We start from the raw sequence: 25,175 nt of genomic DNA on the forward strand, positions 1-25,175 counted from the left end.
GGAAGAAGATCCCAAGGATGAGTACAAACGTACCCTGTCTTTAATTAATTAACTAAGAGAAACACTATTATTTCATTTCTTTGTAACTAAAAAATAATAGTCCCTCTTCTATCAGATGTTTGCTTTCAAGAATTGCAGGGAACAGGGTCCACACCAACATGCAGCATCAAATATTTTAAGCTACTTGGGAGAAACCAGGCCCAACTTCTGGCAGCCATTGGTTATTTTACAAATCCTATTAAACCATCACTGGAAAAAAAAAAAAAAAAAAAGATTAAATAACTATTACAGCATTGGTGACATTATGATGTGCTCAGCATTGCTTCCTCCTTCTCCAGACTACCAGAGAAAACCAAAATGTTGAGAAAGGATCTTGGCTGTGCCACTGGGCTCTGTATTGGGATTGCTGAGCAAACCCAGCCTCTGTAGGATCCCATGATGCTCCCAAGAGCACTCGCCCCTGCAGATATAATTCAGACATCCACTGAAAGCAAGCAATATATTAATGATTCCTTACTACCTGCTACTGATTTATTAGATAGATCTAAAAAGAAAAAAAAACTGCAGAACCAAAATCCTGAAGAAATTAAGAAGAGCATAAAAAATTGTCAGATTTCACAAAAGAAAATGATACTGTTGTATAATTTTAAATGTATTTTAAGTAAGTATTAGTATTAGTACTAAGTATTTTAAATGTTTCAATTATTCTACTCTTCTTATATAATCAGCTGATAGTCCACAATTACAACAGCTCTCTAAACACAGAAAACCTACACCAGGTTTGCAATTTCACATTGAAACACACTTTTAAGTAGAAAATTATTCTGACACATTGCAGTTCTAACATGAACTGTACACCTACGAGAGCATACAAGCACCAGATCACAACAGTGCCAGCAAGAAATCAGGGAGGAACCCTGAGTCATCCTTATGCATGATGCTAACCAACTGGGTGCCACATAAGATAATGACAGTTTCAGTCATGTACAAAATTTAACTGTCAGATTTTGATTCGCTAAACATATATATAAAAATCACAATGCAGTCATCTGCAATTGCTTTAAAGGGGAATATTTCTGCAGAAAAAGAGGAGTGAGGGTAATGCCAGAATGGAAATGTATTTTCCAGTTACTTCCAATGCAGGGCTTTGCTATTTATCCCAGTAAGACCATTTTTTTCCCCCTGTAATATGATAGTCTCCTGTGGAAACTTCTATTTTCAAGCTGAGAAAATAGAAGTACAGAGCCAAATTATACTTTGCTTTTACTGAAGAGTGTTCTGAGTAATGTTAAAACATAAATAGATGTAAATAAGGGCAGAATTTGACACATTGATCTAAATAAATTCCTTGTGCAACTCCACTGATGCCAACAAGATTGTATACGTGGTTTATTTGGATAACAATCTTCACACTGTTATCTCACCTCCATAAATGATTAATAATGAAAAGTTTTAAGAGCTGATAAAAGCACCCAAGTGTATTTTCAGTAATTAATCCTACAGCTGGAAGGAAAACTCCTTAGTGTTATGGGCAGTGAAGCACTGAAGTAGGATGACATCCAAAACTACTGTCTTCTGGAACTGAGGGATGTCCACGAATTCCAGGTACATCCTCTGCTCACGTGCAGGCCATCTGTGTAACGTACACACAGTAACTGGCTACAAAATGTTGAGCTTGCTCTGCATCTGCTAACACAAGCACGTATTTCTATTTCTATGTGGGAAATCATAGCCAGAATATTGGTTAAATAAACATATTTAGGAATGATCTGATGCTCTCCTAAGGAAGATGTAAAATAGAGCCTGATGTGAAGGTCTTTTCAGTCCTATGTACCTGAGAAAAACATCAGACTAACAAAGGAAGGCTGGGAAAGGCTCAGACTCCTGAGTATCCAAAGTGCCACTATACTGAGGCACACACACAAGCAGTGACTGAATTACAGGATGCATAACTGAAGGTACAGCCACCAGCAACAGCCAGCCAGGACAGAGTAAACAAAAAGCCTCAAGCCAGCCTGTCACCCAGCCAGCACCTCTTGCCACCATACCATCTATTACATGCTAAAAGTAGCCCATCAATAAAAAAAAACAGACACCCATCAATATCATTTTGATGAATGGCCCCTTGGCTACACAGGCCTACTATTATATTAATGAACACCCTTGACTTTGCTGTGACAGATCAGAGCACATTTTCCGCCCTTCTTCTGAGCATGCGCCCACTTTTCCTGTTTCCACTGGATACTGAGGAAAAAAAAAAAAGATGTCAATGAAAAACAAATGATTTCTCAAATGGCCACGACTTTATGTCTGCTTCTTTCCCATCCAAGCACCGCATGCTAAAATTGTATGCTTTCACCTACATGTTGAAGGACAAACCATGCAATTCTGGTGCCCTGTACTTCCACACCAGAAGAGCACAGCCACAGAGCTATCCCTAATGGTCACAGGCAGCACCACCACGTGACATTTTCACCTAATACTCTTTCCTTCTTCCTTTCTACAGCTTCAAGCAGCCCTCCAGCAGGCCTGCTGTGTCAGAACACATGAATAGGATTTCTTGTGCTTGCTGATGGATGAACTTTCCTTTTTATAGAGGATATAAAATATTGCATTCCTTGCTCCATCTCCATGCATGGCATAGACAGTGTTGCCAGAGGGACACACAATGTGGCTTGGTCAGAGAGAGTTGTTATCACAGGGCAAGGTGAGGAAAGGACAGAAAGACTGAGAAGGAACAAACAGAAAGGAGGACAGAGGAATTACTAGAAAATCTGAAGAAATAATGAAAGAAGGCAGCCACATCTATTTTGACAACTTGATAGGAAGGGATCAAGAGGCACAGGAAAAACAGCTTGAGGATGGCACCAGTGAGTAGCACAGAACGGACCATACAATGACCCAAGGGAAAGGAGAACAGAGTGGTAGAGCAAACACCAAACACTGTTACTGCTACTGCAATAAAACCCAACTGACCTTCCAAACAAGAAGGTAACAGGTCTCTTTCCCCTAGCAGACACAAAAACAGCAAATGCATTCTCATTACCATGGCCTAAGGCACTGTACTGAGGTCACCACTACTCCGGGTTCATGGTCATGTTTACTTGAAATGTGAGAGGCAGAACTTTAGACTGCTGAACCTGTATTTTATGTGGCCATTACATCCTTGTCTCTGACAGTAACTGTCTTTGTAGGAAATGATTGTAAAAACTTCAACTTTGAAAACCTTTCAGTAGTTTTTAGCACCAAATCATTGATGAAGCTCATGATACCTAGATAATCTCTCAGTTACCTGTCATTCTTTGGTTACTTCACTACTTACTTAAACAAAGGTTTCCAACACAATAGCATATAATGAGAAAGTAACCAGTACTCATCTGTGAAAAAATAGGGCAATGAACTAATAAAGCTGCAGGATCTTCTGGGGGTCTGCACCACACAGAAAGCTTTGCTTAGTTTTAGGCAGAACAAATGGAAAGCAATAAGACGATATAAATCCAAGAGTAGAATAAGCTATAAGATATCGCTACAGATTATAAAAAGAATTAATACATACCTCACTGACCAAGCAAATGGCATACGATATTTTCCCAGTTTGCTACAGAACTGTTTATTGGATTTTAACACTTTCTGTGCACACTACAAAACAGGAAAAGAAAACAATAAAACCCCTATGAACTGTGTCACCAATAAGCCAGAAATGTCTACAGCACGGAGTAACAAACTATCCCTCTGCTGAAGAGGTTGTAATGGCGCCCAAAATAATTGGATCTGATACTACCCATGACAGAAGGTTCTGGGATGGAACTACTGACAAATTAAATCTCTTCAGAGTCCTTGAAGTCAGAAGTACAGCAGTTCAATTACTATTCCAGTTTGCTTTTATAGATCTATGTTAAGTGCTCTATCTGTTCTCAAAAAGATGCAGGTAGATGCCTACCTTAGTTATGAGAGCATACAAAGCACACTAGTTCATAATCCATATACGATTACTGAAACAGCATTTCACTTGGCTAGGACATAACTAGCATAAGAATGCACCATGCTGCAGTTGATATGCTGCAGTCAAAACGGCATTTTCTTCATTTTGTGTAAGTGGGTGAAAATATTTACAAGACTGTAGTTGTTCACAACGTAATAACTTTATCTTAATAAAGTTAGTGGAGTTTGGGCATTTGCTTTAATAGGACTGGTGAGATTCACAGGCAGAACTACCAATGCCTCCAGCTTCCAATAGGCTGAATCTTACAAAAAAGGAACTTGTTCATGTTACATTACCTTATAAGAATCAGGATTCTTAATGTACGGTTCAGCGCTGCTGGCAATGTTTCCTGTGAGCACCTTCTCTATTTTTGCTACTAATACGATCTCAGAATGAGGATTACTTATGGAGAAAAGAGCCTGACAATAAAAAAGAGAATAGTAAGAAAAGTATAGGGCAATACTGATGAAATACTGCCAGTGTTCTCTGCTTTATGGAAATGCCATCACACCAAATTCAGAAGGCATAACAAAGGATCTCTCTGAACATATTCAAGACAGCCAGAGGGAAGCTTCATATTAGCTCTGCAGTAAGATTGTGCCCTCAGCAACTTGCAAAGATACTAACTGAAGTGAAGAAACATACAACCACGCTAGAATCACCTAACCTAGCCATTCCTCTGGGACAACTCAAATATCAGCCACACCTCATGGGAATGGCACTGAGAAGAAATGCAAGAATGTGGGAGTACCTGGAGATTAACACAGCGTTTCAATGAAGTTTTAAGTTCAATTTTTTTCTGATGGTTTGAAAAACATCAGTGAACGAGCCAAAAAATTCAGGATATGCGTTCAGTCTCTCTAAATGACAGACATTAATTTTTTGAATTGTGAATGGACTGTAAATACCATGTATCTGTGTCCAAGTACCACTGATATATATTGGTTAAGAAAGCGTGTTACTGAAAAAAGAACCACTGGTAGTAGAGAAATTCTGCAATGAAAATTAAAACTACTGAACTAAAACTAGTCATAAGAGCCCTAAGTCACATAAGCCACACATGGAATACCTGTTTTGGGTACTTCAGCCATTCTTCTGGGAACCCCCTGACCTGTGGTTCTTCCATTTCATTCGTGTTTATATTGTCAACAGTGCCATTTTCTAATGAAAATGAAGAACCTGAAATCATCTGTCTGACGAGAGCATGGTTCAAATCCACATGAAAATCAGCAGATATCTTCCTGCCATCCCTGACATCATACAGTGCCACGCTCACAAAGAAAGGCTCCACCTGGAGAAAACACCAGAAACAAAACAATGCAGTAACCAAGAGAGAGAGTAAAATCTTTTATTAGAACCATAGAGCTAGAAAAAAAGAAAGTAAATGAAGACTGTTTGCAAATTACAAGAGTCATTGAAAACACATGTTCATCCAGCAAAGATTCCAAGGTTTAGGGGCTCTAAAAGGTAGCTCATTGACACTGGGCCAGAACAGCAATCAGCAGCTTACACAGAAACTTGCAGAAAGAATATGGAAATGTCTCTGTTGAGGATAGTGATTAGAGCAAATTAACAGACCCCAGAGAAATGCTACAGAATAATTCTAATGCAAATTTGCACTCATTATAAAAGAATGGATAGTGAGGGTGGGCCTTCCAGGGAGCATCAGAAATGTGACCAGAAATGATGACAAATGTAATGAGATGAAAAATGTTTACTGGTACAAACACAAACGCGTGGGTGTATTATTCAGCAGGAAACACATGTTCTATTTTGCTAGGAAATCAAGAGCATGCAAACAGCTCTGACAGTACCCACTTGTTCTACCCCATAGTGCCAGGGAATTAAACTGTATGACTGTAAGTAACCTCTAAAGAGCCTTCACTGTTCTGATGACACACATCAGTCAGGATAAGAGAGACAAACTCGTGATGACAAGTTCTGAGCCATTTGGAAATCGGAATCTTAAAACTCAGGAGATAAGGGCAATGTATCAGCAGGTACATTATTCTATGCATTTGCAGCCTCTGTAATGAACTAGCACATGCCCTTGGTTCAGTTATTGTGACTTCCCTTAAACAGCTATTCCAGTCTGCCAAAAAAGTATTGATCACATTATGCTGAATATGCACTCACTGGAGAGGTCATCATCATATGGAAATAAACAAAAATCGATGCCTCATGGAATGTATGAAAGTTGAGTTGCCAGGACACTCATTTCTCAAAACCTTCCCTGCTTCTGAGGAGAATTAACCTAAAGCTATGGACTGATAATGACAACTTCCCTCTCCCTGCTCTTTTTTCTTGAAGCAAATATAAGCAAATCTTTCTTGCTTTGTCCTTTTTTAATATATATTTTTATTTTTAACTCTGGATTTTCCTACTTGATGAAGCACCCAGTCCTTTCTATTTGCCTTCTCATCTGTAATCTAATCTGGCCCCCAAACTCTCTGAGAAAAACAACTAAAAATACCAATTACCCACCATGAACTGATACTCAATTGCCCCTTTATGGAGACCTTTGCAGTTTAAACTTGTTCTTATAGCAATTGTTAAGGATCCTGGAGTCTTAATGTCTTCAGTTCCCCATTCAACCAACCATAGCTAAAAGTTTGCAATCTAAATCAGCTTCAAAGTACTGAAAGGTTCCCCAGCCTCATTACTTATTTCAAAGGGATAGGCTGAGGGGTAGCTTATCGAGTGTAATAATTGCAGAGAAAGTCTTTCTGGAAGGGGGAGAAAGGAAAAAAGCACACAGGGAAATAAGCAAAGCTTACATTAGTTGCAGGATCACTTTCATTCTCAGTAACGCAGGCCTGGAGATTCAAACTGAGGGATTTGCAGGTTATCAGGATCCGCTTTGCGGGTTTTTCTTCAAATGGCTTGATCACTGAGTTTGTCCCTGGAAACTCCTTTTTCTGAGGATTCATTGACTGAAATAAGTTAGGTGATTAGTTAAATACAAATAAAAACAAGATAATCCAAAACATGCAAAGTTTGCTGAAGGTTTTTACTATCACTGAATTACCTGAAAACCTCACAAAATCACTGCTGATATCTCCACATTCCTTTTTTTAAGTCAACCAACAATCATTCGATCAGTACAAACAGCCATACAGGTAGCTTAGCTAAGCCTGTTAGTTCAGGCATCTGTATTTAGAAACATACAGGAACTTGAAAAGGTAATTTCACTTACTGCTATATCAGGATCCAAGGAGAAAAGATTTAGTCGCTCTGTATTTCGAGAAGCTTTCACTGTTTCTTCTGTTTCTGTGATGTACTATAATGACAGACAATAGGTTAGTTTTCTGCACAAGAACAGAAACCCATAGAGTTGTTAAACCTTTAAATGAATGACCAATGCGTCACTTATAATAACAGCCCTCATTTCTGCAGCAGGTACTCCAAAGTGCTTTCAAACATTCTTTGAAGGTTATGCCTTTGTTAAGAAGGATATTCAGCCCACAGTATACTTCAAAGGAACCCAAAAGCAATTAAGTAATTCAAGTTCATATATGTTACTGAAGAGCCCATAGTCAAGATGTCAGAATAGTGGCTCACCACACTGAAAACACTTTAGGGATTCACAACCCAAGGGAAAAACAGCCTCCCACAAAACAAAATATCTCCCTGGTATCACATACATCTTTCAATTAAATTAGCAAAGGTGATGAACAGTTTGCAGCTCATCTAAGTGCTGCAAGTTATATAGTAAACCTTGTTTCTTTAAGGGCCAAAGTCTGTGAAATGCAGGTTGAAAAAGTAAATATTTCATAAACAATTACAGGGGTTAGAGCCTTACTGACTTCACAGGTATAAATCAAACCACTCAAACAGGCATGTGCTTTCTTTTTTTTCCCAGTGGAATTCTTTTCATTTAGACAAAGCCATCAACTCAGAAATAATTTTATTTCTATCATTTATCATGGCTCCAACACACAAAATGGGGCGCATGCTATTTTTAAACCTTTCACAACAGTAATGATCATCTTTTGGCAGGCATTTTGACCTAGGCAGCACTTTCCACTCAGCATGTAAGGACAAACATAACAGCCATTACTTTTGCAAAGTCTGGATGCAAGGTGTTCTCTGAAGAATCAGTCTCTTCTTGAGAGCAATCATAATTCACTGAAGCTTCTGCAGGGTCTTGAAAAGGGGAAACAAATAAATAAATAAATAGGTCAATGCTTTTGTTACGCTTGCACTTACCAGTGGGCTTTAAAAATCAATCCCCATCCTATTCCTCTTTGTTCCCTCTTAGAATCCACCTCCTCTCAAATGGAGGAGATACTGATGTGACCTCTGTTCACCCCAACCTCATCTCCCAGTGGTGTTGAGTATAACAGAGCATGTATTTAAGCTTCCATGATGCCAGACTCTACTTGAAGTGTCTGGCATGTCTATCCACAACAAATATTTATGTCCATAACAAAGACATCTTCCTTTGGCTCTCTCAGTCCCTCCCAAGACAACCCTGAGAATTTATGTCAGCCCAAAGATTTTGGACTCCCAGTAAAAGGAATTCTCAGTACAGTCGGTGAGGCAGACAGGACCCTATCTGCTCTTTGAGAAGAAAGTCTGGGCTCCAAAAGCTACAAACCTACAAATCCAGAAAACAGCACTATACAGCAAATCTTTTATTTGGCTCTTGCTTTCAGTCCAGGGCGAAATAAGTCACTACAGACATTCAGGGCTCTTCTGCCAAGAAAGAATTATGCCTTCTGACAAGCGAACAAGCAAGAGGAATGTGCTATGAAGTTATCGGGGTTTTTACCCCTAAGAACTGTTTTCTATTAACCTTATGTCTTTGATGCTTCATGAGCATTTTTCTTCCCCTTACTTACTACCCTAATGGATGGGATTTTCAAAAGTACTTCTCCAGTTCTGAAGTGCAAGTCCCTTGTGCCTCCAACCATAAAACATATTTGGCTACATGAAGAGCTTTCTAACCCTCCAAAATCAGAATTCATTATAAACACTAGGTTAAAACCTATGGTTAGCTCTGAACTTCCTCAAGCATGTGGGTTCAAAGCTTTGATTTAGTTCACACTATAAGTGATGATAATAATTTTTATTAAGGTTTCAAGTGCTTTCAGTTATACACTTATAGCTAGGATTGATCAAACTGAACATGGATTTATTATGTGAAATGATGAATTTCTGTCTCATGAAGAGTACAGTATGACCAAGCATCTCACTCTTTCTTACACGGTCAAAGCACATTAATATGCAAAGTCACAAAAGCAAGAAATGAAAAGTCAAGAAGCTTCCAGGGAAAGAGCAACAGCTGGTGATTTTTTTCTTTAATTATTAGCTCCAGATGTTTAAAGAAAAACAAAATGCTGGAAAAAGAATCTTTCCCCAAGAGCAAACTCTTAAAAACTTTCTTGAGACCCAAGACAGTAAAACACAATGTACCAGCAAGATCACTGACAGGGTGAACTACTCTTGAAAAAGAGCTGCATCAGCAAAGCAGAGCCATGCTGTTCCTGCTGACTTTAAGGGGAGCAGCTTTATGTCCCTCTCACAGCCTTTTGAAAATGATCTGTGGGTAGTTAGCTGACATTGTTCAGGGCCTGCCAAAAGGCTGGAGCTGCTCCATCAGAAATCAATAGATACGGAATCCATTACAGACTCAGGCAGTTAAAGTGATTTGACATTGGTAGCTGAAGGCTTTTTTTTTTTTTATATTATTATTATTATTATTTTTTCCTCTCTTGCATTTGATTTAAAAAACAATACAAGATTATTCACTCTTACCAAGTTTCAGGTCGGTGAGGTCTGCACTTTTCCTTTCCTGAATGGTCCCCTCTGGATTTATTTGCAGGATTTTGTTGAGAGTGAAAATCCAGTCATCCATATCCTGTTCATTTTCAGCTGCCAGCACAAAGTATGTGAGGTCATTCATTTTCAGCTCAAAGGCATGTTTCCTAAGCCTGTTATTCTGTTGGAACAGATGGAAAGGAAAAAAATAAACACCAGAACCAACTACAAAAAGGTACCAAAAAAGGCATCCATAAGATGGACTTCTATATAGTCATTCCTTATAGGTAAATTTCAAACAAAATTAACTGGCTTTAAAGATTTTTTTCTTCCTAATATCACAAAAATGAATTTATGTCCGTTTATGCTCTGTCTGTATATCTAACATCTGTTCAGCCATAGAAGATCTAAGAATATGGGCAGGATCATCACCTAAGAGAAATAACGAAAGACCTCAGATAGGGAAAGTACAGCAACACTACATGACTTAATGCTGAATAGAGGAAATAAGGTCCAAGTCTCCTGTAAGTCACCACTGCACCAGACAATCAAGAAGATACCAAGCAGTGCTAACCAACATTCAAATTTGCTCCATGGAAAGAGGATGAAAGTAGTTCAACAAATTAAATCTTGCAAGCAAGCAAAGAAGTACATAGTGAAAGACTGTTCCACTTCTGACTGCTGTGGTTGGAAATGAAGAACTAAATGTGCACAATTCATGCAGTCTTCTTTTTCAAGCTATTTACAGATGTTGCAAACAAACAACATAAAGGTAATGACTAGTTTCTAAGCATATAACGAAGCTAGAAATATTGGGGTTAGGATAAGGACATTTGTAAGTAATTTTTTTTGTTTATTTTTGAAAGAGCTTCTGCATAATACCAGATAGACTGCGAACAGAAATCAACTCTGTTGATAATAATAATAAGAAGAATAAGAATAACCTCTTCAGAAGATGTGAATAGGACAGATTCCTCCGTGAGAAGACATTACAGTGAGCACTTCAAGGTGTTACAAGTGACTATTGCATTTTTGACAATTCCTTGCAGGACACCAAGGGTGAAAATACTGCTGCTGCTGCCCAGTCACTGCATTCTGGCCTTATAAAGTACAGAACAGAAATCGAAATCCAATATACTGACAACAGACTTAGCTTTGTTCTGTATCACTAGATTGTACCTACAGTAGATAGTTGATCCACAGGTTATGAGAATTAATAGCTGATTAGTTAATGAAACAGCTCAATAAAACTGAGTAGAATGAGCTTCTAATGTAATTATGTTTCATTCCTCAAGTTCATCAAAGGAGTGAGGCTTCCAACTGTTAGCCTTATGGAAATAGTCACATAAATTGTCTCTTCTCCTTGTTTAAATCTGGAAGAACATTAATGGACCCTATCCCCACTATATAACATACTCTTTACAACTACTGATGTCCATAGACAGTGTCACCATTTTACTTTCCATATTCCAGAAAATTGCCCTCACCTGCAATTATTAGGGCATTGCTGGCACATCTAACCTCAGACTGACAGATGAAAACCAACTCATCCACTCCATACTTGGTCATTTTGCTCTTTGTTTTCCTAATTCATGGTCTTAAACAAAATGACAGTGGCATCCTATATCTTTACATACCAGAATTATTTCTCAATATACAGAACTGCTGCCATATATCAAGTTACCCAGAGCAGCATCTAATCCGGCAGTTCAGATCACACTGGCATCATCTTTTGTGTATGAGAAACAAAGGCAAAAAATCTGAGACTTATTAGCAGTGAAGGAGATAGAGAACACCAGAAGTGGAGAAAAAATTCCATGACCAGTTTTGTTTTGCCAGCAGCAGAGATGATTTAGAAGATTCCTACCCAATCTGCTGTTAATCACTTGCTCCAGTCTTTGTACTGTATGTCATGACCCAGCTCAGGAATCAGCAAGACTAAACAGCTTCTGGAGCTACTCGATCATTGGAATCAGTGAAATCTAGGTTATTCTACACTTGCTCAGGTATGCATGCTTATCTGAGTATGCTTCTTTTTTAACTTTGCTACTGAAAAATTCTAGTTAGAAAATAGTTTTCTCTCACAAACCTTACTTAAGTGAAAAATCTTTCAGGTATAAAGATATTAATTTGCCCTATGCAAGGGAAGAATATGGTTGGGTTTTGTAGCATTTCATTCCTGGTTTCATTCTTGATCACAGTGAAATCACTGTAATCCTCTGGTTACTGCATACATTCTAATTATTAATGTAAAATAAAAACTAAAATTTTACTGGAATCTATTTTAGCTAATAAACCCTGAGGGCCTGAACAAGAGTTAAATGTGGGGAAAAAATGATACCAAGAATCCTCAGCTAGTGCCCATTCCAAACTTTTAAGGATAGATAATTTAAGTGGATCGTGTATATAAATTTATGCACAATCCATGAAGAAAAACACTGTGCTTCAATTTATCTTCAGAAAAAGTATGAAGATCACTAAAAAGAATGCACTGGTCTTCACTTTACATACATGGCCATGACCTTTCAATCAGGTACTGTAACACTATTAGACACTATCTGATAGAGAAATACATCTTGCATGCTGAATCCTAAGAACACTGTGGCAGGAAAACTTCAATATCCACTTTTCCATCTGCACTTCAGACCTCTGGCAGGCAGATGAGATCTACAGCAAAGACTCTGTTTCAAAACTAAAGCCAACTACTTTTTTTTCCCTGAACAGTTAATAGAGCTAAAAAAAACCCGAATTCCATTTCTCAGTTCCCTCCTCTGTAAGTCCTTTCGTATCTGTATGGACTGTGGACCTGGAGGTTAAATTCTAATCTTCAACACTTAATTCCAAGTTTTCAGATGGAAATGACACAAGATTAAAAAAGAAACTAGAGATGAGCTATGAAAGAAACATCAGGCTGTCTAATGCCTGCAGGGTCATTCTTCCAAAATAAAAGCATTGTTTTGAAGGTACTTTGTATTTAATCTGGATATGGTTTTTTTCCAGGATGTTTGTTGCAATCTAGTAAACTCAGCTCATGAAATCAGAAATTTTACATCGTAGTTCCTCTAAGCTCTCATATTTACTCAATGCTTTCTCCAGATTCCATAGTTTCCCTGCAACTCTAATCAAAGTTTCATTTTTGAGTCCTATGATTTTAAGATCACCACATTTTTATAGCAGTTGGAGTCTTTGATGCTCATGGCACTTGCACCATTATTGCCTTGGCTAAGACTCTCACTTTTGAATGAAGACAGCTCAAATTCATTCATCCTACTCTAAATGTCAGTTAAATAATCAAGAAAACTGGTGTCTGATGGTAGGTGAGAGATCTTACAGTTCAAACTGTTCTGGACAATAGGTAGGAATTCCATAGAGTTAGAAAGCAGATGTCAAGGGTTTCTTAAGCTTTTTTTCTGCCAGAGGTTAGCAAAAAAGGCCAGAGATCTTGCAATCAAAACACTTCTGCTACCGTGAAGTGTCATCAGAAACAACACTGAAGATCGGGCACCCCCTGGGCCAGTACTTAATCTATTGCTAAAGCTACACTGCAGGGACTTAATGACGGTCCTGGCTGAGATCTGTCTTAAAGGAAAGCACACACCACCAGCAGGCAAGAACAAGCAGTCATTTTTTCCCCTTATAAATGACTTATAAACACCAACTCATAAGATCCTGGATGACTGTTACTTTAAGCTAAGCAAATACTCCCTTAGTCACATCTAACTGCTCAGCAGAGAATCAAGGAGCAGTAGCAGCTCTGTCATAGGTGCACCAGTGTGTCTGTAACTGTACAGAGCATGCTTCCTTCAAACTGACCATCATCCCAAACACACATACATAGTCCAGACTAGCACAAGAATGTGTTGTAGACATTAGACATTTCTAAACGGAATTCCTGTGCAAGTTGCAGCTTTAACAGTTCCATAGTTTAGCCTCCTCGGTGGCTTTCACCACACTTCCAGGCCACCTCTTAGGTCTTTCAAACCAATGGACTGACAGCAGCAAACATCACTGCCCCCTGCCATGTATTTGGTTTTATCCTGTCCTGCATCTATTTGAAAAAGAAATACCTCAGGAGCTACACAGTGTAGACTGCTATTCCCTATAGAGGATCTTCAAGAAGACTGCTGAATCATCTCAATAATTTGAGACTCAGGATATAAGATTAATTTTCCACTTGTAACAATGAATGACCCATAATCCAAGTCTCTTTAACCCACAAGCATAGCCTTAGTAAGAATGAAGTAAGACACAGAAGCTAAGAAAGCAATTTCAGTGAAAATAAACTTCTACTGATGTTTTTCTCACATGTGCCATCAGAAAAGAGTATATACTCATCTTCTAGCATACTTCAGCTCTATCTCTTGTATTCTGCCAGTCTGAGCACTTGCACCAATTTGAAGAGCAAAACAAACGGCATTTTCTTTACACATGACTGATAACAAAACCCATCTATGTATGTTCTTCTATGTGCCTCCAGTAATTCTTACTTATCTATCACCAAAACAATACAGTGAAATAAAATCAGACTTACCTGTACGACTCCAGTACAGGAATCCAAGAAAATACATCCCTTCGGCTCCTTAGATATTTTTTCATCTTTGTAAAAATTCATAATATATGAGTTATCTGACAACTGTGTCAGCTGGAAGTAGCGCTTTTTGAATGACTAAAGTGGAGGGAAAAAAAAAAAAGGCAGACAGTTGTTGAGCTGCAAATTGTTTTCACTGATACCTGATTCATGGGGTTTAAATAAAAAGCAATTTCTACCCCACATTTCAATTGCACTACTCTGCAGACAATTGCAATGTTACTTTAGGATCTGTTGAAGCAACGTAGCCATGCCTAATCTGAGATATAAATGGATAAATGGAAATGGCAAAAAAAGCGTGCCTCTGTGGGAGATACAAATTGAAATAGAATAAAGAAAGAATAATGCAGGCCCCTTACCCGAACAGTGATGCTATTGTTTACAGTGCTGTTGAAATTCCCTTTATAAAGCCATCCTGACTTGAAAACTCCTGCTGCTAATCCTCCTCCTCCACCACCGCCACCTTTTGAAGATGAGTGGGACGTTGTATCCTAGATGAAAGACGTAATTAAAAGTGCATTGACAAAAGAAAACTGTAATGTGTGAATACCTAGTTGACAACAAATCATCATCCTTATATTCCTTTTAATCTAAGACTTTATTAATAAGCCTGTTGTGTATATGTTGTTCCACCAACTTCAAAGTTATTTTAAATATCAAATATTTTATAGGAGATAATGAGTCTCCATTATCTTTTTTTTTCAAGGTATTAAAGTAATAAGTCTCCACTAGCGGAAAAAAAAAGAAAACAAATCAGAATACATACTTCATCCTTATCTACATCTTCGTGATCGATTTCAAAGGAATGTGATGGCAGTTTCTCTGGTCTACAGTCATTTCTAGGAGACGAGAAAATTATTTATTAGTATTAAGTAAATGAATAATTATAATGTATCCTCTACTTCAGGGAGGCAACTATCCTGGGTACCCATCCACAGAATACCTTCCTTTTTCTCTGGTTCTATATTCCTTTGAAAATCAGTACACTTACAAACACTGCTTTTTTATTGTTATTAAGCTCCCTTCATCTTTTTTCCCCAGCAATGGGATGCTGCATCTCCTCCATATAAAAGATAAGGTACTATTACTTATTCTATTCCCTGCTCTTCCACCCACAACAGACAATAAAAACTAAACAATTCCCAGAGAGAGGTCCCATTAAAGGCTGTCAAATGAACCAGAATGAACTCTTCTGTAGCTTTTTCTAACCAATAAAAACATTAGAACATTTGCTAAAGCTTCTACATTTCTTTAATATTTCAAGATACGCATTTTACCATTCAATATGATGAGCACGAGTTTCAGGTAACTTTTAAAATGCAGACTTTCAGATGTGGTGCCACTTTAGAGCTCCACACTATAGATGGTGAAACAAAGCTGAGAATGAAAGAGCAGAGCACTTAAGCACGTGCTTATTTTTAAGCACACAGGTAGCTGTATCATCAAGTACTACACACGTTGCAGAATTAAGCCTTAAGTAACAGCCAAACCAATGCACTTGGTACCAGATATTTTTAAATTGAGGAAAAAATAGATTTTTCTGTGACCTAAAACATACCAACACTGGTTTTCAATTCTTGAAGATTAAAATCTCTTCTTAAAAGTCTCTACTAATGACATGAATAAACTATGGAAGCTGTCATGGTAAAAGCCATTGTTTGATAGGAAGACCAACCTTTACAGAATGCAGTTTTATCTACCCAGACTTGTAATGTGAACAAAGAAATGCCACACTGTCACATATGGGAGCAAACAGAAGTTCAGGAACCACGTGCTCATCAGCTACTTTCCTCTGTGATGTTAGCAAATATTAGTGTCACAGTTTAAAGAAAAAAAAAAGAAAAAAGAAAAAAAAAGAAAAAAAAAGAAAAAAAAAGAAAAAATAAAGAAGAAAAAAAGGAAGGAGAAGGAAAGGTAACTGGCCCCTTTTTCATCTTCTGTTCATTCATACACAAGTTATAGATTAGGAAGATTAGAATAAAAAGCAATACCGATCTCCTCTTTGCTATCTCTTATTTCAAAAATCAGGTATATCATGCCTTCAGCATCCCATTGTACTCAGAAAAGCCAGGATAATGAAATGAACACAGAATACAAAAGGACACAAGACACTTTATTCTCTTTTAGCTTGTTCCTTTTTTAGTGTTTAACGTGAAGAACTGATTAATATTGTGGAGAAAAGGAACCTCATATAGTGCTACTATCTTTGAAGTCTATAGAGTGTTAGCACTCTGAATCCCTTGGGCTTTTTTGTCACTCAGAGCCAAGGATACACTGCAGCACTCACTGGGCATGCGTTTGTGGGACTGCCCACTTCCACCAGCCCATGAACTGGTGGGAAACACCATATCCTTTGCTTGAGGACCTGTACCAGTAGTAGGGAGACAAGCCACTGAGCTACTGAGAAAAACAAACAAAGCAAAATTGTTGCAACAGGGGAAGGGGAAGAAGGCAGAGGGAAGGAGGAGCTGGATTGCTGTGGTCTTGGGTGCCCTGACTCGGCAGCACTGCAGTTCTGCCCTACTCTTGCCACCCCAATGAGAAGACAAGCCTTTCCCACTAAACCACAGACCTTCTGCACGCCTGAGCACATAGCGTGCTTCTGAGAAAAAAGGAAACCCTTCTGTCCTCCCAGAAGAGCTGTATGAAAGGCAGAAAAAGACTGACAGTCAATGCTTCCAGTGACAGAACAGGCACACCATGGAAGCAAAGCATGTCAGTGCTCTGGGACAGGCAGTATGAAGGTTACATCAGTAGAAAAAGGTTTTGGAAAAAAAGAAAAAAAAAAAAAAAAAAAGATTGTTGATGTTTTTTCTCTCTGTCTATACAAGGCCTCAAGTCAAGGTCCAGTAACCCACAATGTGCTACTCCTACAGCTATCAGCAAAACCCAGCTGTAAGGACGTTATAGTCTGCAGTGAGATCACGCAACATCCTGCAGAAGTTTTCCCTCACTGACTGCGCAAGAAACACTCATCCACTCAGATCTGTGTCATTCTCCAATTTTTCCTTTCTTTTCTTATGTGGGACCCTATCCAGGTACACTGCTCCACTCTCCAGGGCAGGCAGACAAAACATGCCTAGGGATGCTCTTTTTCTAACTATTGCCTCTTCGAACTCTTATAAAATGCAGACTTCTGAGGCAGTGGAACTGAAATACCTACCTAAACACTGAGGGTTCTCACTTTATAAATGACAGCAAAAAGTTTGCTAATGGCTATTTCTGTTTCCAGACATGCTGTCACCACACCACTAAGCAAGTCCAGGTTTTCCTCCGCCCCTCCATTTGCTCAAGAAGCATGAACACACAGAACAAAGCATAAAAAAGTGTAAAAAGAGGTAGTGAGAGCTCACAGAGAGGAATTTAAGGGGCAAAGAGATCTGAAAAAAAAACCACAAACAATCACCTCAGAGGAGGAACACATAAAAAAAACCAATGAATTCCTTTCAGCAAAACTGAAGGCTGCTGGGTTTCAATTTTTGTGTTTCTAAAAGCAAAACCCCATGAGAAGGTACAGAGCACCCCTTGTGAATGGGAGTCCTTTAGCCACAGCTCAATCTGGTGTCACATCTCATGATACAAAACTAAAATGCTTATCGCTCATCCAACCCTCTGTATTAGAACAATCTCCTATAGAAAGAATTGAGATAACAGTATTTAAGGGGAAGTAGCATATGACACACCATAACATCCCTAGAGCATGAACTCAGGCAAGTGACTTTAATCACCATATTAAAATATCCTTCACAGAAGAGGATGTCCATAAAGAGCTAAAATGTACTTCCTTGCAGAATAATGCAACCACGTCTGTCAAATGCATAATTCATGAGAATGGAAGTACTTGAGGTTAAATGGAAAACTTCTGCCTGGCAAACATTTTCTTTAGCGCTAAATACATTAATCTAATAAAACAATCAGTACACTGGATACATAAGAAAAGGCGCGTTTATAACGCCAATTAGCAAAATTGCCCTCACTGGCTCTTTGCACTACTGTAATCACCAACGTACAGGAGAGAAGGCAGATCTGTGGGAAAGCTTACAGCACAAAACTCTCTGAAAAACACATCTAATGGGACCACAAAAGTCAGCTTATTGATTCCTTCCATGATAGAATCACAGAATTGGAGGGGTTGGAAGGGATCTCCAGAGATCATCAAGTCCAACTGCCTTGCAAAGCAGGCTCCCTACAGCAGGCTGTACAGGTTAGGTGTCCAGGCAGGTCTTGAATATATCCAGATACGTAGGTAACACCACTGGTCACAGGTCTCTAATCAGATTCTGCACTGCTCACAGCCAGTCAGCTGGTTCTCAACCCACCTCACTGACTACTCATCTATCCCACACTTTCTCTGCTTCATTATCAGGATGTTGTGGGAGACAGTATCAAAAGCTGAAGTCAAGGTACATGACACCCACTGCTCTCCCCCCATCTACCCAGCTTGTGATGCTATCATAGCAGGCTACAAGGCTAGTCAAGCATGATTTTCCCTTGATGAATCCATGCTGAGTATTCCTGATGACCATCTCCTCTTCCAATTACTTGGAGAGGGCATCTAGAACAAGCTGTTTCATAGGTTTAGTTTGTACTAGTCTGCATCCAAGCCAAGTCTAGAGCACTTGTTCCAGTGATTGGCGTTATGCAAATGTAACCATGTTTTTCATCCACTATTGTATTTTTGTGTCTCAAATTACATGAAAGTAGGTGGTAATGCTGCTTGCTTGGGCATTCAGTGAGTTCATTCACTACTCTGTAAAACAGTCCTCAGGATACAAACCTCCCAGAAGTGGGAGTATGTGTAGGAATACGTGCAAAAAGGAATGAGCACCAAATTCCTAATTTCTTTCCACTCCCATCAAAGAGATTGTTCCTCCCACTCCCTTTACGCTGATTTAATGTACTATATCCAAGCATGGTCAGGACATTTGCTTACCCAGACAGCTGCACATTTTTGCAGCCCTGTGTCCCATGCATTGCAGCAGTGCACGTACTCACTGCACACAGACCTTCTGCACTGTGCAGCTATAAGCCCCCTAAGCGATATCCTACACCTCTGTCACATAGGGTAACTAAAAGGAGAATTAATCCCAGTTAAAGGTGAATGACATTTATGCATTATTAAGGAAAACAGGAGCTAGCTTTCTGTATCAGCTGTGCTTTGAATATGCAAACACACTCTTAAGGTTTGAATCAGCAGTAACAGAGTTTGTTGATGCTACTGAATTCTGCAGAGCCTTGACCTTTTGCTAAAAGACCTTTTCTTCCCCTTTTTAAAAATGCAAGCCTCTATAAATACAGTAAAACAAGTATAGAATACGAGACAAAGGAAAGCACAAATAAGGACACAACTCAGCAAAATGACAGAATAAGAGGAAAAATAAAGAAGAACTTATACTAGATCTTACTGTGGTAAATGTCGAAAATCTTCTGAATACTGTTCATATTTGTAGTTCACAACATGCCACTGGGAACTGTAATACTTACAAGCCTAAAGAGAAGACAACAATAACAAGAATTAATTAAATAAGAAACTGGTATCCCTGAAAGAGAACTGGTCAGAGCACTACAGTCCCTTGTGTGTGGCAAACCAACACAACACATTCCCACAAAAGAAACAGAAAATGGACATATATTTACAGTGAATGATAGTTCACATCTAAACTACACAGAGTCAAAATTCAGACAGGTAAGTGGCTTTTTATACTCTCTTGTCCCCAGTCTGCCTTAAAATGTCAAATTCTTAATGATTAGTTAATGATTGTGGAGCCAGGAGTTGCACTCAATTATTCTTATGGGCCTTCTCCAACTCAGGGTATTCAGTGACTCTAACTCTGCTACAACTGTTGAGGCTCAGAAAAGGCTAAAGAAGAGATAAAGAGAAGAACCTATTCCTTTCTATTATAGAATAGTGCAGAGTTCTCAAAAGCGAGTGCCACATTCTCCCATTTTGAAGCACAATTTCTCTTTCAGGTCAAAAGCATTGAATCATACAAGATGGAGCGGAGGGAAGCTGAAAACAACTTAACATGCTTTCCTAGTTCTCATCACCTACTCTGTGGACATCATTAATTTATATCACTGGACCCTCAAGAGACACCACACAGTTTACGCCTGACTTGCTCCATGGACATCACGCATTTGTCTGAACCTGTTTCACTGTCTAAGTCTTCCATTTGTAAATGCATTTGCCTCCCTCTTTTTATTCCCTGCTGTTGCAGCACAAGCCCTCTACTTCTTGTTCTACCCCTAGGGACTGATCTTCATTCTCTTAACGTTCAGGAATATATTAACATGATTATTATTTATCACCAGGGTCTCATTTTCCCCATCACACTGGATTTGCTCAGTCATCTCATCATCTCCCTGCAGCTTTTATTTTCTAAGAATATCTTTTAGCTGGTTTTACGTCTCATCTGAAATTGGTCTTAATATACAAATCTCCCTTAAATAAGGATAGCAGACCTGCACAAAGAGTATAGTGAAGAGCTTTGCTATGCTGTCAAATAAATCAGATTAACGCTGTGATTTACTCAATACAGAACTTTTATCAGTGCAATTAAACATGACAGTTGGATGAAACAAGATGCATGAAATATGTATTTATTGATAACGTACACACTGATAACAAGAAAAATAACACCATGTCAGAATTTCCAGCAATCCTCAGTATGGAATATAAAATGCAAATAGGTAACCGACAATGGTTGACTCACCATCCCTGGATGTGATTAAAAACCGTTTGGATGTAGTGCTCAGGGCATGATTTAGCAGAGGGTTGTTAGTTAGTCTAGTATGGTTAGGTGATGGTTGGACTCGATCTTTAAGATATTTTCCAGCCTGAGTGATTCTATGATTCTAATCATACTATATGCTGAAGAATTTCCCCTAATATCATTATTTTCCTCCTGAACTTCACTTGAACATTTAAGATGAACAAGAAGAAAAAAGAGGACTTTCCATGTCTTTTAGTGACTTTCCATGTCACTTAAAGACATGGAAAGGATGAGGCCGCAGGAGGCAAAGAGTAAAATTAAGAACAGATCAAAGAGACTGGGAACACAAAAAGCTAAGCAGAAAAAGTAGAGGAAGAGGCAATAAAGGGACAAGAAGGGTCACTCCAGCTGAAAGTATTCCTTCTCTCACCAGTCTCTCCTAATGTTCCCATGGGAGTCACTGCTTGCACAGTCATCTTTGCCCCAAAAAGACAGAGAGAAGATTGTGGGACTGCTACTGCAGCCTGAGATGAGCTGAAAGCCTTAAAGTTGTGGTTTTTGAATTACTCAGTGCTGGCCTGCCAAATGTCCTCTTAACTCCTGTGTAAAGCATACAGATACATAGTCACAGATGAATTTAGGAAATGATCTCAGGTGTGATCACAATCTTCTGCAGCATCTTTGTTTTAGCATATGGAAAAGAAGGTGAAGAAGTGGATGCACAGTAGTGGGTAGTTCTCTTGGTACTGAAATGGAACAGAATATTTCAACACAGCCATGTGCATTCAGCAGTAAAGGGATTCCAACTGAAACGAAGATCTCCTTGATCTGACATAAGCCTTCATTTTCTTTCAGACATGCGATGCAGAATAAAGCATGACCACTAAACAGTATAAAATAAAAAACACCCATTAAGGATTATCCAACAATGAACATACTATTCTGGTACTGTGACCAAGTGACTGTGCACCTTGCAGAACAAACCTGTGGCCAACACATGATAGTCATGATCCTACTTGGCTCAGGTTTTAAATATTAAAAAAACACTTTTTCTTATGACTCTCCAAGAAATGCCTTTGTCACTCTTCTGTTTGCATGACCAAAGTTTTCATTTAAACCATTTGCTATTTACCTGCGTTACAAGAAAATTCTCTTACGGGGTAACACATACTCTGCTATACAAGAGCCAATGAAAAACTCATTAATGAGCCTTGTAGGGAAGAGCACGGACTTTTCAACTCACACTTCACTCTCTTTCTGCTTGGTAAACATGAAATAATCAAGCCTCCTACAGAAAGGGTATCTTTTCCTCTGCAGTGCTTTCAACACTAAGTATTCTACTGAGAAGATGCAATTAATGTCTGCAGAGCATTCTCACTACAGACTTTTATTGCAAACATTACAGGCTGATGTGCTCAAAACATAGTTGGGAATACTATATAGAGCAGGTCACAGTGTTTTAGCTTATAACCATGAAGGCATATTGTGCTTCTCCGAGAAAAAGCTAATGAAGATAAAAATTAAAGGGGACAAGAAATGCATTCAAGTATCATTCAGAAAATTCACAGAAGGCAAATCAAACCAGTGCAACAGCTACCATGGCTCTGTAACCTGCTTGTTGTGGCTAGCCATTATAAAGCAGATCTAGATTTTCATCATAGTACCATAATCTCGTGCGAGTTGGAAGGGACCTTAGAGATCATCGAGTCCAACACCCTGGGATTCGAGCCTCCTGTGTAGCAGAGCGGCACTTCTACCACTTGCGCCACCGGGGCACACTTTTAAAAAAGAAATATATTAACACAAGATTACAACATTTTCTATTTAGAATACCCCCAACTGAAAAATCATATTCTTCTTCAGACCACAGTGACTTTTAAAGATTTTTTTTAATTGGAAATTACTGTAAATTTAATTTTAATGGTGGGGAAAAATAGCTGTGAGGAGCAAGAAGAGTCCTTCTGGAGGCAGAGATTTCATTGTAAGCAGCAGAGGCACCACTGTACAGCTGTTCAGCTCAAGGGGACTGCGGGGGAGGAAAAATACAGGCAGAGAAATGGAAGCTTTGGGACGTGGGAGGGCTGGCACATGACTGCATGTATTTTCCTATTCTGCTGTTGGCCTGACAGGCTGCGCAGCCCATTCCCAGGGGACCTATCCAATTCATTTCTTCTTTTCTATGGTTTTAGTTTTCTCCTTGCCCAGACAGTCCAATTTTTCCTTACAGACACTGACTACGCTGCAAACCTTTTTCACCTGCATCTTCTTAGCTCTGGTTCTGGTGATGACAACATGGTGAAAGAGCAACTTAATAAAGACTTGCCCTGCAATGCCAATGAACATTTTGAAAATGAAAAGGGAAGTGAGAGAAATATGACTGAAGCAAGCACCTTGGTGCTTTTGAAAGCAACTGGAGTTTCTTTCCTCTGCAGCTTACATTCCCTCTAAGCTCTAGGTGTGCAGCCACATGAATGACAACAGCTGTTTGGGGGAACAAGTGCAGAGAAACTGCATGCCAAGTGCCCTTCTGCCTCCTCACATGCTCTGTAAAATGAAGTGAGAAGCAGGTGATGTTAAAGAGGAAGGGCTTGGAAACTGAAAGCAGAAAGTCTCCAGAGCTGGAAGCAGCCACAAGATTGAAAGGGAAAGGGAAGCTGCAGGTCACGCTCTGCACCCTACCCCGTGATCAGTGACACGCAGCACTGCTCCCAGCATTGCCCCTTCTGTGGCCCCTGCTGCAGTGACCTGAGGGACAGTGTTTTGTCCAGTGACAATAAAACTGTATGCAACATTTACCAACAGGAGCTCCCATGTTAATTTGGGTTTGAAATGTATCAGCACAATGGGCAAGAGACTGAATTAAAAGCTGGAGAAAACAACTGCACTGACACACACCACTTCCATGGGTATATGGAAGGCTGTTTCTCTTTCAACTGTGTGATTAATAAACTTTGTGTTTCATAATGACTTACTAATCCTGCAGAGAAAAACAACAAGACCTGAAATAAAAAGAGCTGCCAGGTGAATGACGGGCACGAAAAAACTTCACATAACTGACAACTGCAACTTTCATACCTAGAAAATCTACATAGGAAATGAAATAGTGTAATAATACTGAAATTATTTCATTGTGATGCAGTGCTTTTCTGCCAGCACTGTCCCCCTGCTCCAAGGATGAAAAGAGGGCTACAATAACACCCATAATTGAGAAGCAGCCAGTGCTGGGGTGCAGGAAAGCTCTTCTGATGCCCAGCAACTCACCACTGAAGTTTGTTACCACTGTCCTCATTGTTAGGAGTTATTTTCATAAGCCAAAACCCCACCCAGCTGACATTAAATAGAAAGTCACTAGTCACCTGTAGGTGGAATTGCAGACAGCTGTCTGCCCTGCACGTCACCAAAGGTGCCCTCCCCAGCAGCCACTGCCACCAGAGCAGACTGATAAAGCAAAAAGGATGGGTCAAGGTCAGGCAGTACCTGACCCACTTGGGAGGGAGGGATTGACAGCTTCTCAAAGGCCCCTCTGGGCTTGTTTTCCATAATTACACACATGAAGAAGCTCCTTCAGCAAGATGCCCCATTCCCCTCCTGCCCTGCAGAGCTCCCATCATATCCCATCCTCCTCTGCAAACATGATCCCCAAAAATGACCACTTCTGGAAGGAGCACCTGGCTCAAGCTGGTTTAAGAGAAGACCAATGACAGCCATTATTTACTTTCTAGATAATGTCTGTAATTTTATTCACACAGATATGCACACAGTTTTTTGTGTGTGCAACTGTGTATCTGCATGCACACTCTGCACATGTTGCAAAAAAAAAACAACCACGTTGCAATTCCTGAACATCTCCAGCATGTCAGATGCCTGAATATCCACTGCCCCTAAAATGAAGCTCTACAGGAGGTCTGATGTACTTCTGCCTCTTTTCCAGATGAGATATGACAATGCTGTTTTGAGCAACAGGAATTTTAAAAGCACTTAAAGTCCAAGCCAACTCTAATTGCTGGAGATTAACTAAGAAGTGACATAACCAAAACAGTCATTACCACTCAAAATGACTTACCATGCAAGATTTTTGGTTTAGTTTGTTTTTTCAACTGAGGGATTTAAACCCAGTACTAAGAGCAAT

General features: G+C 39.2%; 1 protein-coding gene across 17 annotated transcripts in view; it reads right to left on the reverse strand.

Moving 5' to 3' along the window:
* Positions 1 to 25,175, reverse strand: part of DOCK10 (dedicator of cytokinesis 10) — a 131,662-nt gene that overhangs the window by 51,295 nt on the left and 55,192 nt on the right. For all 17 annotated transcript variants that reach the window (XM_085512867.1, XM_085512868.1, XM_015871423.3 and 14 more), the window contains exons 4-14: positions 19,739 to 19,821; positions 15,100 to 15,172; positions 14,693 to 14,824; positions 14,277 to 14,411; positions 9,743 to 9,926; positions 8,043 to 8,128; positions 7,179 to 7,262; positions 6,760 to 6,915; positions 5,052 to 5,273; positions 4,279 to 4,401; positions 3,557 to 3,639 (exon numbers count right to left, since the gene is read on the reverse strand). In XM_085512867.1, the coding sequence (XP_085368993.1) occupies positions 3,557 to 3,639; positions 4,279 to 4,401; positions 5,052 to 5,273; positions 6,760 to 6,915; positions 7,179 to 7,262; positions 8,043 to 8,128; positions 9,743 to 9,926; positions 14,277 to 14,411; positions 14,693 to 14,824; positions 15,100 to 15,172; positions 19,739 to 19,821 (1,361 nt within the window). The remainder of the gene's footprint in view (positions 1 to 3,556; positions 3,640 to 4,278; positions 4,402 to 5,051; positions 5,274 to 6,759; positions 6,916 to 7,178; positions 7,263 to 8,042; positions 8,129 to 9,742; positions 9,927 to 14,276; positions 14,412 to 14,692; positions 14,825 to 15,099; positions 15,173 to 19,738; positions 19,822 to 25,175) is intronic.

Source organism: Coturnix japonica, chromosome 12 (assembly GCF_054131305.1).
Source record: "Coturnix japonica strain WE chromosome 12, WE-NBRP24, whole genome shotgun sequence".
NCBI lineage: Eukaryota > Metazoa > Chordata > Aves > Galliformes > Phasianidae > Coturnix > Coturnix japonica.